This window comes from Staurois parvus, unplaced genomic scaffold, assembly GCF_062004578.1.
Source record: "Staurois parvus isolate SC_StPar_1 unplaced genomic scaffold, SC_StPar_1.0 ptg000719l, whole genome shotgun sequence".
NCBI lineage: Eukaryota > Metazoa > Chordata > Amphibia > Anura > Ranidae > Staurois > Staurois parvus.
In genome coordinates, this window is record NW_028318515.1 from 11,720,635 (window position 1) to 11,735,934 (window position 15,300).

A 15,300-nucleotide genomic window follows, 5' to 3' on the forward strand; every position below is an offset into this window, starting at 1 on the left:
GGGTGGACAGCACCATCCAGAGAATGATCTAAATGGGTTAAAAGGGTGGACAGCACCATCCAGAGAATGATCTAAAATGGTTAAAAGGGTGGACAGCACCATCCAGAGAATGATCTAAAAGGGTTAAAAGGGTGGACAGCACCATTCAGAGAATGATCTAAAATGGTTAAAAGGGTGGACAGCACCATCCAGAGAATGATCTAAAAGGGTTAAAAGGGTGGACAGCACCATCCAGAGAATGATCTAAAGGGTTAAAAGGGTGGACAGCACCATCCAGAGAATGATCTAAAATGGTTAAAAGGGTGGACAGCACCATCCAGAGAATGATCTATGCACACAACCAGGTGTTTCCCCTAACAACCACCCACATAACTAATTGCTCATGAAGGTTCAAAAGTTTCAGGCATCTCTGCCATTTGTCAACCTACAAAGCTCTTAACAAAGAGCAGGGGTGCCTTAAGCTTATACGTATATATACATTTAAAGACTTACACTTTATCAGTCACAAACTGCACAAAACGGTGTCCCTGGGCTTGGCAAATTGTCTCCTAGCTTGACTTTTGTACAAAAAAAACCTTGCTATAATTGAAGGTAATGAGCTGATGAAAGTAGAACAACGTACCTGCTGTCAAACTCTGTATGTACAATGCTGGCGTACATGAAACCTTTAATACCGAAAAACCTATTGTGATTAAGAAATTATTATAAACACTGAACCATTATAAAAACTAATAGATATTCTAGCACTCGTCAAGACTAATCTTCATTTCCCTCAGCTAAAAACGTTTTGCTAAAATGCAAGCCCAAAGAGTTAGATTGTGCAGTTAAACAGCCTGATCTACATATATTCTGCTTTAGATGAATACATCTCCATGCACGTAAAACCTGTTTGCGCAAGTATGAAATGGCATCCTTTGCTCTCAGTCTGCCAGGAATTTATTTCAAGACAAGCCTGGGTTATTTGTGGCAGTTTTATATGTTCAAATATACAGAAAACGGCTGTTCCCATTTGGCAAATGGTTGGTTGATTAATGTCTTCAAATTAAAAAGCTGACTACAAATTACTGTGTGTGTGTACATTTTATAATGGCGGCTTAAAGATTGAAAAGCTATGTAATATAACTGTGCCAGACAGTTTTATGTCTGTTACTACAGAGTTGCTCTTTGCAATACATGTGTTTGCAGTGTAGGTTAAACATCTTCGCTTTATTGTCAATACCTAAGTAGTCTGACAATTATCTCTCCTGTCCTCTCTTTGTATACTCATAGGAGTGTATATCAGATCTCTGGAAACTAAACTTGAATTTTCCTTTTTTTTTTTTTCATCGAGTCTAGTGTTTTTAGTCAACATTGACTTGGGAACCTTATGATCTCTCTTTATTTTTGTGTTTTGACCAAGAGGTTCAATGATTGGAATAAGTGTTCTTTTTCATCAAAAGCAACTTGTATTTTAGCTGCAATTCTCCTAATGCACAGTCAATGTAACATATTAAGATATTTCAAAGAATAATTCCAGACATGGTATAATTTTACATAGTTCCTCTGTGATCTTCACTTGCTTCCAGGTTCTGTGCTGAGCCGGCTTGCTGCATTGTGAACACAGGAGGTTGGTGCCTTGGCACAAGCACCATTCAGAGAATGCGTTGCATTTTCTGAATGAATGTAAAGCAATATCTGATTGGATGAGATGGAGAGCATCCATTCAGAAAATACAAAGCATTCTTTGACTGGTGCCTATGCTGAGCAGTTGACCTTCTGTATTCAGAATGCATCAGTACAGGACCCGGTATCAAGTGGAGATCACTGGAGTAGCGGTGTCTACTTCAGTCATTTCCAGCTTCCAGGGGCATTGGCCAGGTATTGTATATGCACGGTTACACTAGTCCAAGCTGGATCAATGTAAATATGTAAAAATATACCATTCCTGTAATTATTCTATAAAAATATAAAGTAATTTATAAAACTTGGTTATAGAGTTTCAGCAAAAAATCCTGTTATTTTAATGTTTGATTTTGTTTGTTATTCCACTGTCATTACTCATGAGATATTTCACTTCTGTCATTGACCTTATAGTGTATGCATAAAAGGTAATGCATGCATTGCCAGATGGCTATTTTAACAAACCACAATTTTCCTATTTTAAAATGTCACAGCATTCACCTCTATGATATATGCCAAGCAACACAGCTTCTTGTAGAGTTGTGTAGGAAATATTCTTGTCACACACACCACGCAAAACACACACAGCAGTTCTCTCCAGAAAAAGCTCTTATCGTTCTTTGTTATAGGAGCTTTCTACCTCATATGTACAATATACCTATAGGAAGACTTGCTTCCTTTCATCCCCAACAGTACTAGTACTGAAACTGCATTATATTTATTTATTGTTTCTACTTAATACACAACTCACATAAGACATTCGTTGGATGAATATACGGCACACATATTGATTTCAATTGGTTGGGGGTTATTTTGAATGTAAAAGTCAGTTTGTAATGATTATTGCATAGCTTATTGTTCCTTAAAAATAATCTGTAACTGTGCCCATTCAGGAAAAAGGGACTATTTCTTTTGGCAGGCAAACTCAGGTCACTGATACTTACATAAGCACTCTCCCACCACTCTGTTCCACTGCTGGTGCTTTGAATCTAATCCTTTTGTAAGCTCGATGATGGTCTGTGTTGGAGCCTATACAGGGTTAATAACCCTCTTCCTTTCCTCAAATTACACTGTGTGGACCTGCTACTTGGCCACGCAGGCCCCAGCACTGCATACTGATATGTAAGAAAAGAAAGTCAAAGGCTCCTTCATACCCAGATATCGCTACTTTTCTGAGGGTTCTGGCAGATGAACATAGTGGCAGGGGAATTCAGCAAAGTAATTGTCAGCAGGTGGTGAGGTGGCCTATCTGACATTAGTTACAACTGCTTACAATAAAGAAACATTTTTAAAAGTTCAGGTTTTATCAGGTTATCCTTCTGCTATGTTTGCAAACATTTTTGAGAAACCAACTATGGATGTGAATGGGTCTTCCCTACCATGATAAATGCAGAAACATCAAATACTTTATGGCTCTGATGATACAATGAGACTGGATAACCATTTCTGAAAGGTATTGGGGGTGATTTTTTTAAAGCTGGAGAGTGCACAATCTGGTGCAGCTTTACATAGAAACCAATTGGCTTTCAGGTTTAAGTCAAAGCTTAAATGAGTAAGCTGAAGTCAGAAGCTGATTTTTTACCATGCACAGCTGCACCAGATTTGGCACTCTCCAGCTTTAGAAAATCAACCCCATTGTATATCATAAGCACAGGTATAAACACATACAAATGTCTAGGTGGTTATTCCTAGCAATATCTATGTTTCAGTTCTCTACAGGCTTCAGTATTTGTATGGATAAAGTTATTTATTCAGTGATAATCAGTGCTTATTGAATTCTAAATATGGACTATCTTTATTTAACTGAAAAAGGATATAATAAAAGCATCATATGGGTCGTTGTGCCTTTTGATAACATACTCATGACCAGAGTTGGACTATCCACAAGAAAACTTAGGCAGGAGTCTAGAGTCTGGTAAATTTCCAGGAGGTCCATGTACAACCTTCATGCTCTTGAAGTACACCAGTGGAAAAGTACAGTCGATTAGAGCTGGGCACCTAAAAATGTGGAACACAGCTCAGCTTGTAACTATAATTTAAAGCATGGGTCAGATTGTAACTACTTCATGAAATACAGCCCATATTGTAACCACTAAGTGTTGTAACTACTTCATGAAATACAGCCCATATTGTAACCACTAAGTGAAACACAACTAAAATTGTGGCTACCATGCATATTGATATACCATAGTAAAGTGGAACTAAGCTTTCATTGGGGTGCTAGTACTCTTGGCATAAAGTTTCATAGTCATTGCTCCGTCACTGCTGCTGCCATACTTTACAGCACTTCTTCCAGACTGGAATTTTCTTTATTCAGCCGTTGGGCAGTCACTGATGATGCAATTTTTGCAAATGCACAATGGAGTCACAAAATCTTGGTACCTGGCTTCATTCTTGACATCTTATAAATATACACACGCACAAAAAAAAAATATCTAGGAGAAAAGTAAATTAGTTTTTGGTAGAAAATACAGTCTTTTAAACACAAAGACCTTCAATGTAGCAAATGTTTTTTTACAGCTTTAGTTCCACTTTAGGCTTGAGCTGTACTTTACCAATATGCTGACTGCAAATATTAAAGACAGCTGCCTTAAATATTCAGCTTGAGTAAGTGAACTATAGGAAATATACACTGCGCAGAAAAGACATAACAGGAACGGGATATTACAAACCCTGAAGGTGCAGTATTTGCATTTATAAGAACCGGAAGAAAAACACATGGATATTTGGCAAACAGATAAGGAAGTCAAATATGGATACATATTAATCCAATACACATGTTGAATCTTCTGCTGAACTTGCTGAAATCCAAATTTTTTAGAATTGTGTATTGGCAATTCTAGCATAATTAAAAATATACTCAGAGTGCGTTAAACTCAATTAAACGTTTGTGCATATGACCTAAGTGTTTATATTAGAGGATGTTTTTGAACTTGTATTTGATGTGAAGCAAGAACAAAGAGATTTTTATACTAAAATATTTTCTTCTTTCCCCAGATATTGTGGAAGGAACAATCAATCACGGCATTGCATTTAATGAGCAGAAAGGAGTTACCCTCCTGTACTTTGGAAGTTCAAAAAACTCCTGCATTAGTGACCCAAATTTGTGTGGACCAGAAGGTTAGCATCTAACTAGGTATACTCGGTGTGTTAACCAAGCAGGTCCAGCAGATAAGGGAGGTGCTTAAAAACATGCTGCCCTCCTGGGAACAAAGTTTATTAGCCACTCTTGTTTAAAACCAAGTTACTGGAATGTTGATACAAAACTTAACCCCACACTATGTATTTGGAGACAGCAAACATGTTTCTCTTTGCAATATAAAGTATATGGAAAGCACTTCTTAAACTGTATAGTCAATCAGCCTACAAATTGAGCTACAGGGCGTTTTTGACACCCCCCCATCTCCAACAGTTCTGGAACTGAATTTACCTACAAGTATCTAGAAGTGAACAGACACAGCAAAAAGAAAACAAAGAAAAATACTAATTATTTTAGTGCTCTACTATCCAATTCTACTATGGACTAACTCAATAGTACCTTATGGCATATACAGCTTCTAACAACATAGTTTTGTTAGCAGTTAAGATGAGTATTGAGGTGACATTACACTCTCAGCCGCATTCTGCACAGAGGTTTTTCAGCAAACTGTTCTACAATTCACATATTTTAACAGAAACACGCACTGTTCACAGCATCTGCTGTTGCAGCTCTGACTTTCTAAATTTACTATATGTAGCTTTCTTCAAAGAGGTAATACGTTCTTTAATTTCAGGTTAGAACATTTTTAGATTCAGCCTAAAGATTTTAGACTATTGTTTTAAAGAAAAGAAAAAGAATGTGTGAAAATATTTTTTTTAAAAAGCAACAGTAAAACATGTGATTGCAAATGACAAAATACCTAACAAAGTAAGCCTTGTCCCTGGTTTCAGTTCATTTGCAGAGTGAGTCTAATTTAATGTGTTAAAGTCACTGACTCTTATAAATGACACTTAACATTCTTTCATAGTTTTGATGGTCAACAAGAGTTTCCAAACTGAAAATTGCAGCCAAGTTTTTAGGACCCTGAAAAGGACATTTACAGAATTATGATAACCAATCAAAGGGTCTGAGGGGTGTGCTTAAGGGGTGTTAAAGCAGCCTTAATGTGTTTCTGATGCTCCAGAAGACATTCTCAGGGCCATTTATGCTAACTATATCTATATTTCCAGATAACAAGGTTTTGCAATTTGACAACCAACATCTTATTGAGCAGAATAATATTACGATTTCATAGGCACCAAATGTGATATAGCTCTTATGCACATTCCAGTTAGGAAGTTTAATGTGTTTCATTACCCTGCTGGACATTGTAACATTGTAGCATGTTTGGAGTCTGATAGGTATCCTTTTATACATCGGTATAATCACTTCTTATGGACGTAATTTCCTCACAGCATAAATTATGGAATATTAATAGAGTTGAGAAAGTGAAATTTCAGGTGAAATAAAATGTATGTATATATTAAGAATCATTCACAGAATACAAAGCATTCTAGGAATGGAAAAGGGGAGAGGAAGGGTGAATAAAAGACAGTATACTGTAGCTTCTGTGTATGAGAGCTGTGGCTCTGGAAATATAGCAAAAGCTTTAGTGTCAATAGCAAAGGAGGGGCAGTGATCCTGGAGGTGGCATGCACTTCATGGGAGTCAACTATTTATTACACAGAACATTTCATAAAAAATATTTGCCTGGGGTTTTGCTTCAATAAAAAAGGGTAGGGTGGAGAGCCTAAATATAATTAGCAGCCTGTATGCCTGGTGTGATGGGCTGGTATCAATTAGTAATAATCTTTTAATAAGCAAATAAAAATAGACAGAATGGCAACAGGCCCAAGATCACAGAAGCGGATCAGTTAAAATGGATTTTTGGGTATTCACTCTTTTCTTGTCCACTGTTCTGCACATTGGTTTATTTTTTTTTTTATTTTATTTATAAAACAATTTAAACATGTATTTAAAAACATTGATTGATTCATGGACATTGATAGGATTGTACCTAGCATGACACAGTGAACAGTGGATGTGGAAAAATTGTGTTAGCAGTGGGAGGGGTTTAAAGGGGTATTGTTTAATAAAACCTGATCCTACTCACTGTATGCATGGCACAGATATGTCAAAGTCTTTGTACCCATAAAATATGCTTTAAATGAGTACAGTGGCTAAGTGTGTGTAATGCAAAGAGTGCAGGGGTCAAAAGAAAGTAAAACACATTATGCTGAGGTCAGGAGTATGTAACACACAGAGTCCTAGGTTCAGGAGTACATATTGCACAGGGTGCAGGGATCTGGATATGTAATGTACAGAGTGCAGGGTTTAGGAGTATGTAATGCACAAAGTCCAGGCATCAGGAGTGTGTAATGCACAAAATGCAGGGGTCAGAGGAGTGTAATATACAGAGTGCTGGGGTACAGACAGACACAGTTTGTGTTTTACCCAGCTGTATTTACTCGTATAACATCCAAGTGTGATCAGCAGCAGGGGTGGATTGACAACTCATGGGGCCCCCGGGCAATAGGGGATCATGGGACCCCTGTGTCCCTGCCCAAACTCAAAAAAGCCTATGAAAAAGGTACCAGGGGCATCTCATGGGGCCCCCAACTGACCCCGGGCCCTCGGGCAATGCCTGAGTTTCCAAATGGTCAGTCCGTCCCTGATCAGCAGTGGTCATTTTGCTTAGCTTAGCATGAAAAGAGCTTTCCCTGGTAGTGCAGATGAAGCAAACAATCAACTATGGGTGACAAGGCACTGTCAAAGGTTCTCTGGTTGTGGACAGGCACAAGTCAGGAGATGGATACAAAAGAATTTCAAGGCTTTATCAGTGTCTATTATTAAAGCAAATCTAAAGGTTCATTTTTTTTTGTAAAAAAACCCCCATGCCTATACTTACCTACTGAGTGCAGTGGTTTTGCACAGAGCAGCCTGGATCCTCCTCTTCTCGGGTCCCCTGCAGGCTCTTCTGGCTCCTCCTGTCTGTTGGGTGCCCCAGCAGCTTTCTATGGGGCACCTGCTGCTCCGTGTGTTCATTCACACACGGAGCCGTGGCTTGGCCCGCCCCCCTCTCCTTATTGGCTGACTAGCTGTGATTGACAGCAGCAGGAGTCAATGACTCAGCCAATGAGGAAGCAGAGACCCAGGGCAGCCAAGGCTGTCATTTACATTGCTGGATCGCAATGAGGCTCAGGTAAGTATTGAGGGGCTGGGGGAGCTGCTTCACAAAGAAGGTTTTTTACCATCATGCATAGTATGCATGAAGGTAAAAAACCTTCAGCCTGTACAACCACTTTAAGAAGTGGAAGATATTTGGTACAACACAGACCCTCCCTGGATCTGGATGTCGCTGCAAACTGGATGAAAGAACCAGGACGCCTACAGCAACTTGCAGAAATTTTTGACTCCACATATTTCCTCAACAAATGTGGCTTTTATGGGAAGTTTGCAAGGAAAAAGCCACTCCTCAAGAAAAGCCACATGCAGTTATGACTGAGCTTTGCCAAAATGCACCTTGAAGATTCCGAGGCCACGTGAAAAAGGTGTTATGGTCAGATGAGGCTAAAATTAAATTAATTGACCTCAACACTAAACGATATGTCTAGCAGAAATCTAATACAGATCACCATCCAAATAACACCATTCCTGCAGTAAAGCATGGGGGTGGTGATATCCTGTTATAGGGGTGATTCTCTGCAGCAGGGAGTGGGGCACTTGTCAGGAATGTAGGAAGAATGGATGGGACAAAATACCGTCACAATCTGCTGCCCTCTGCCAGAAAGTCGTCAATGGGAAGGTTTACCTTCCAATCTGACAATGACCCAAAGCACACACCAAAAATGATCACACTGGTTGAAGGAGAAAAAGGTGAATGACCTTGCATGGCCAAGTCAGAGCCCAGACTTAAACCCCAATGAAAATCTGTGGAATTACTTGAAAACTGCAGTCCACAAACGGTCACCATAATTTTAACTAAACTTTGAACTTGAGCAGAAGAGAAGGCAATTATTGCAAAGTCTAGTAGAGACATATCCCAAAGGCTGTAATTAATGCAAAAGGTGGTTCAACAAAATACTGACACAAGGGAGTAATCCTTTTTTCCAACTCAGTGATTCTGTTTTTGAATTTTTTTCTGACATGTCGGTGTTATATGGAGTAAATACAGCTGGATTAAATGAAAACTGTGTCAGTCTTCATTTCAGGATGCAAAGCAACAAAATGTAATTATTTTAAAATGGGGCGATTCCTTACTATACCCACTCTAACTGTAAAACTCCCAGGTACAGGGATGTGTTAAACACAGAGTGCAGAGGTCAGTAGTGTATAATGCACAAAGTCCAGTGGTCTGAAGTGTATACCGCAAGAGTGCAAGGGTCACGGATGTCAGTAATGCTCAGAGTTTAGGAAGTAGTGGTACATAAAGTACAGGGTTCAGGGGTGGGCAATGAACAGACTTCAGGGAGCAGTGGTATACAATGCACAGAGCACAGGGGTCAGGGGTGTGTAATGCACAGTGTTCACGGGGCAAGGGTATATAAAGTACAGAGTTCAGGGGTCAGTGGTACATATTGAACAAAGTGCAGGGGTTAGGAGTGTGTAATGCACAGAGTGCAGGGGTCAGTGGTACATAATGAACAGAGTGTAGGGATCAGAAGTGTGTAATGCACAGAATGCAGTGGTCAGGGTTGTCAAAAATGTCCCCCAATCAAGCAATCCTCTCCTCAGCAAAAAGCCCCTCTCCTCACCAAAAAAATCCAACACTATTCTGCATGATGCCAACAAAGCACAAATTCCTTCTGCAAGGTAAAATTCTTCCCAAGCAAAAATGATAAAAAACTCTTCCCTTCTTCCATTATAGTTTTCTGTTTTTTTTGTTGAAATCCATCCTACAAGCGCAAATCTGCTTCCCCCAAATATCTCCTCTTGGAGCAAGCCTCCACCCTTCAAAAAATATTACCTGCCAGCAAGTTATCATCCCACAAAGTCTTTCCTCTGAGCACAAATCCTTCCATTCCAAAACAAATCTTTGGCACCCCTCCCCCAGCAGCCAGGACATTATGGCCCTCCACACAATCCCCTCCTCTCTTTCTCCCTGTAGTCACCAGACCTCAATTGTGGCATGGCAAGCAAGGGATTTCTCCCAGGTTTGCCCTCAACTTGTGACATGGCTTGAGTAATGTGAGATTTCCAAGCCAAGGAGGGGCCTAGTGATGCTTCCTTCTGCTCTGAATTCTATTGCCCTGATAGGCAGCATAGTGGGGGAAAAACTGGCTACTGCAGTGGCAGGCAGTCATGGTGTAAGGACAAAGGGCACCTGGAAAAAGATGCAGATCATGTACTCCATGTTCCTAGCGTTAACAACAACCCAGAGATGATTGGTACACAATGGAAGCAATACCTAATCAAGAAAGGTATACTTCCAAAATGTATTTCTATTGGAAAGAATTGCTAATTTATGCAGTTTAACTTGCTAATAACCTAAAATGCTTCATAGTCTAATATATTTTTCAAAAACCTTCCTGTCTTCTTATTTTCTGTGACTTGTTATTTCTCTCTGAACATCAGGTGTTACATTTTCCTTTTTCTGGAAGATTCAGGACCTGTCACCAAAGAAACAACTGAAACCTATTAACCAAAGTAACAACCAAGAATCTTTCCAAGATGATTCCCCTAAGAGCCAACAGACACAGGCCTTTGGGAAGAAAGTTACTTCCCATGGTTTTCAAATCTACTCAGATGAGAGTGAAGGCTATGTTGAGGTATATACACATGAGGACTCCAAGGTCTGGAAAGCAAGAATAAAACCTTCAGGTACTAATCACTGTGTAACATTTTAGTTCTTGACAAAGAAACCCAATAGAGGAACAGATATATTTATTTATTTATTTTAGGTATTTATATGGCGCAATTTATGTGGCTCTTTACATACTGTATATTTGCATCAGTCCCTGCCCTCAAGGATCTTACAATCTAAGGTCCCTCTGACACATGCACATACTTTAAACACACACATATACTAGGGCCAATTTAAGCTACCAGCATGGAGTGTGGGAGAAAAACTAAACAAGCACAAGCAGAACATATAAACGCTATGTAGATTATGTCCAGACCATCATTTAAACCGTGGACCCCAATACTGCAAGGCAGTAGTGCTAACCACTTTTGGATAGACTGCAGAAGGGTTAAAACACTCATATGGGTTTAATTGACAACTCAAAAACTTTGGACCTTCCCTTTCAGTTCTGATGACAGTCACCAAGACAAGTAGAAGGGTGAATCACCCCAGCAGGGGCACAGACAGCAATAAAAAAATCAATATAGAGTCTAATCTTTCCTTACTCTATCCAATACATCCAATGAAAAAAGTTTTGTCTTTACATATTGTACACGTTAAAGTACATTAGGAATATGAAATAGTTGCTAAAGTTATTTTGACCTCTCCAGCTCTGACACATCCAAACTAAAGAGGCTTGAAAAAGCTCAAGCCTGTAGTAGCAGCCGTGAGCTTGGTTCAGTTTTGTACAATCTCCTCCTGGCTTTACTGTAAAAGTGATCTGGGCAGCTGTAGAGCCAGCTGATCACTTTTACAGGACTTTTTATAGCTCTTGTTAGGAGCATTTTAGCAGCATTTAGGAGCGTTTAATATTTTTCTTATGCTGGAAAAAAAAAACTCCACAAAACTCTACAACGCTCTTAGATGCTGAAGCTCAAAAAATGCCAATAGCCTAAAGTAGTGTGCATTGGACACATAGGATAACACTATTTAGCTTCTAGGAACAGAAAAAAATATGCTGATAATAGCTTCTAGGAGCTTAAAAAATGCTAGTGTGCATGGAGCCTTATGGTTACTCTGAACTGATGAACATTTCAAGCATCGCTTGATGATGTTTTTGACTACAATAATATTTGCCATTTCATAGGCTTTCAAGGCTTTAAGGCCTGATGTATTTGGTATCTATTTACTGGACACTACCTCAGCTTTTATTTTGTACAAAACATTGGGGATTAAATTGTGTTTTGTGTGCATAACATTCATTTTAGTATATTTTTTCTGAATTGTTAAACAGGTAAGCAAAAATTGTACAACATAAAAAATTGCAATTGCCATTTTTTTATTCTACAGTGCCTCTATGTTTATAAAATATGTAATATTCTGGGGCTTTTAAGTAATTTTATAGCCAAAAATGCTTATGTTAACATGCGTGTAAAAAAAAATACTCCAAAGGGGAAGTGCTGTATGTGTTTATTCAGGAACCAAGCAATACTGAAATATAATTTCCTAATGTACTAAGCCTTTATTGAATCTTTACTAATAGCTGATACTGCTTATAAACCAGAACAAGTTTCAGACTTGGAGTTATACTTTATTCTCTGAATTACTCTCTAAATGTAATAATTTTAAAGTGTTAGCTATGACATAATTCCTCCAGTGAAATTCAAAGGACATTACAGAACATCGAAGTACATTGTGGAAGCTTACATAAAAATACCTTTGTTATCCTTAAAATGTATATTAATAGTAAAGAAGAGGAAAGGATCTCCTGTACTGAACCAGAACACGATGTTCTAACCTTTCTAAATGAGTCTCATCTGTTTCCATTATGGCTGTAATGTTAATGAAAGGCGTCACAGCACGTGGGTTTCTTAATGGCTGTTCTGTTCTAGTTACAGGTCATGTCCCAGATGTTAATAATTCTGCGTGTTAAAAGTCAAGATATTCCCTTAAATATTAATACAGTAACAGGTGAAATGACATATAATTCTGGCAGGGCTAACCTTGTGTTGTAGTCAGTAAATGTACAAAATTGCCATAATAATGCCAATAAACTTATGGCGGGCAACGCTTAGTTGACTAATTTAGAAATGGCTGAAAGATGTCAGATACATTTCATTAATTTGTGTACTGCTCTGGAGATGCAGCAACACCTCTTGGACAGCATACAGTATATGTTTTAACTATTTCTCCCTTGAAAGGGTATTGATTTCCTTTCTGAGAAAATGCAAATAAGTCTTGAAAATAGTGATAACATCAATGTTAGGGTATGTTCACACCACATGTGAGTGGCTACTCCAGAGCAGTCCCATCGCATGGACAAGATATAATGCCTCATCTCTGTGTTGCGGTTGAATTACATTTGTGTCTTCGTCTTCTAGGTCTGTACTGGACTCATGTTCTGTTCACTTGGACATCCAGTGAAGGCCTAAAGGTTTATGTCAATGGCACCTTTAACGCCGGAGACTCCCAAGGTCAGGCCTCCTATAGTTATGGAGCTGGTGTTGATCGCCTGGTTGTGGGCACAAACAGTGATCCTTCCAAACACTATGTGAATTGCGCTTTTGATGAGTTCATCATATGGGAAAGAGCCCTAAGCCCTCCTGAGATCCTTCATTACTTTACAGCTGCCACTGGTATGTTATTTTGGTAAGCAACATTCGTGAATGTCGCTTCTTGATTACATGTATATTCATACCTACAATTACCTAACATCAGCGTAAGCCTTGTTTCAGAAACATATTATGGGAAAATGTCTACTTGCACAGCCATACATAGATAAGGGGTTGTTTATTTTTTACTGTAACGTAATGGAGATATTTCTTTTTTCAAATTTGCTTACACACATAAAAATGAAGAATTATAGAGATTATAACTTCTCACAAATTTGTTAAACAACCAACACAGCATCTATCTTTGACAAGTATGTGTCTACATATCTGCAAAAGTCAGACTGAAACATAAAATAAGAAGCCTATCTATTAATATACTGTATTGCCAAAAGTATTTGGATGCCTGCCTTTACACGCACATGAACTTTAATGGCATCCCAGTCTTAGTCCGTAGGTTTCAATATTGAGTTGGTCCGCCCTTTGCAGCTGTAACAGCTTCATCTCTTCTGGGAAGGCTGTCCACAAGGTTTAGGAGTGTGTCTATGGGAATGTTTGACCATTCTTTCAGAATCACATTTGTGAGGTCAGGCACTAATGTTGGACGAGAAGGCCTGGCTTGCAGTCTCCCCTCTAATTCATCCCAAAGGTGTTCTATTGGGTTGAGGTCAGGAGTCTGTGCAGGCCAGTCCTCCATCCCAGACTTGCTCGTCCATGTCTTTATGGACCTTGCTTTGTGCACTGGTGCGCAGTCATGTTGGAACAGGAAAGGGCCATCCCAAAACTGTTCCTACAAAGTTGGGAGCATGAAATTGTCCAAAATGTCTTGGTATGCTGACGCCTTAAGATTTCCCTTCACTGGAACTAAGGGGCCAAGCCAAACCCCTGAAAAACAACCCCACACCATAACCCTCCTCCACCAAACTTTACACTTGGAACAATGCAGTCAGGCAAGTAATGTTCTCCTGGCAACCGCCAACCCCAGACACATCCATAGGATTGCTAGACAGAGAAGCATGATTCGTCACTCCAGAGAACATGTCTCCACTGCTTTAGAGTGTGCTTTACACCACTGCATGTGATGCTTTGCATTCAGTTGGTGATGTAAGGTTTGGATGCAGCTACTCACCCATGGAAACCCATTCCATGAAGCTCTCTACACACTGTTGTTGTGCTCATCTAAAGGCCACACAAAGTTTGGAGGTCTTTAGCTTTTGACTTTACAGATAGTTGGCAACTTCTTTGCACTGTGTGGTTCAGCATGTGCTGACCCCTTTCTGTCATTTTACATGGCCTACCACTTGGCTGCATTGCTGTTGTACCCAGTTGCTTCCACTTTGTTATAATACCACTAACAGTTGACACTGGAATATTTAGTAGCAAGGAAATTTAATGGATGGACTTATTACACAGGTGGCAACCTATCACGGTACCACGCTTGAATTCACTGAGCTCCTGAGAGCAACCCATTCTTTCATAAATGTTTGTAGAAGCAGTCTGCATACCTAGGTGCTTGATTTTATACGCCTGTGGCCATGGAGGTGATTGGAACACCTGCATCCAATGATTTGGAGGATTGTCCCAATATTTTTGGCAATATAGTGTAGGTTTGTAAGCTATGTGTTGTTATAACATATACACCATTCCTCCTAACTTTCTGAGATAAGAAAGAGGGATGCCTGTAGTATATAGGCAAAGGACACCTGTGTCCAGTTCCCAGTTACTTATATCTCAGAGAATGAAAAAATGATTGGTTAAACCCAAGCATATTTTTGACTACTTTTCCTTTTACTGGCTTTTCAAACTAACTAATACATTCAAGTAAAGGTTGGGTGTAAGGTTTAACACTTTTGGTTGGTAATTTAAAAATGCATTCTTTATAAAGACCAAAAAAGGGAAAAGTAAGGAAGAAAGGGATTGGTTCCAAATGATGGACAGTTGGGAGCAATATTTATACTAATACTTATATTTATAAGGCAAGATAAATGATGACTACTACTGTATGTTGCAGCAGCCTATAGCGGATAGATCAGATATTGGTATACTTTAGCAAATAAATTATTGTTTTCTCTCAGTTGCTATACATAAGTGAATTTATCTGTCTTATGAAGCAAATTGGCTCCTATGAAAAAGCACACATATTCTGGATAATAAGGCAGTGCATCAAAACTCACTTTGATCTAGAATAGCAAATATTTACCAATTAGAATATCTTTCATAAGGCAAGTTAT

The 15,300-nt window shown here is 39.0% G+C and overlaps 1 protein-coding gene across 2 annotated transcripts in view; it reads left to right on the forward strand.

The window, feature by feature from the left end:
* The window catches only part of ADGRD1 (adhesion G protein-coupled receptor D1), an 827,296-nt gene that overhangs the window by 103,443 nt on the left and 708,553 nt on the right, over positions 1 to 15,300 (forward strand). For both annotated transcript variants that reach the window (XM_089653751.1, XM_089653752.1), the window contains 3 exons: positions 4,657 to 4,779; positions 10,253 to 10,498; positions 12,842 to 13,096. In XM_089653751.1, coding sequence (XP_089509877.1) covers positions 4,657 to 4,779; positions 10,253 to 10,498; positions 12,842 to 13,096 — 624 coding nt within the window. The remainder of the gene's footprint in view (positions 1 to 4,656; positions 4,780 to 10,252; positions 10,499 to 12,841; positions 13,097 to 15,300) is intronic.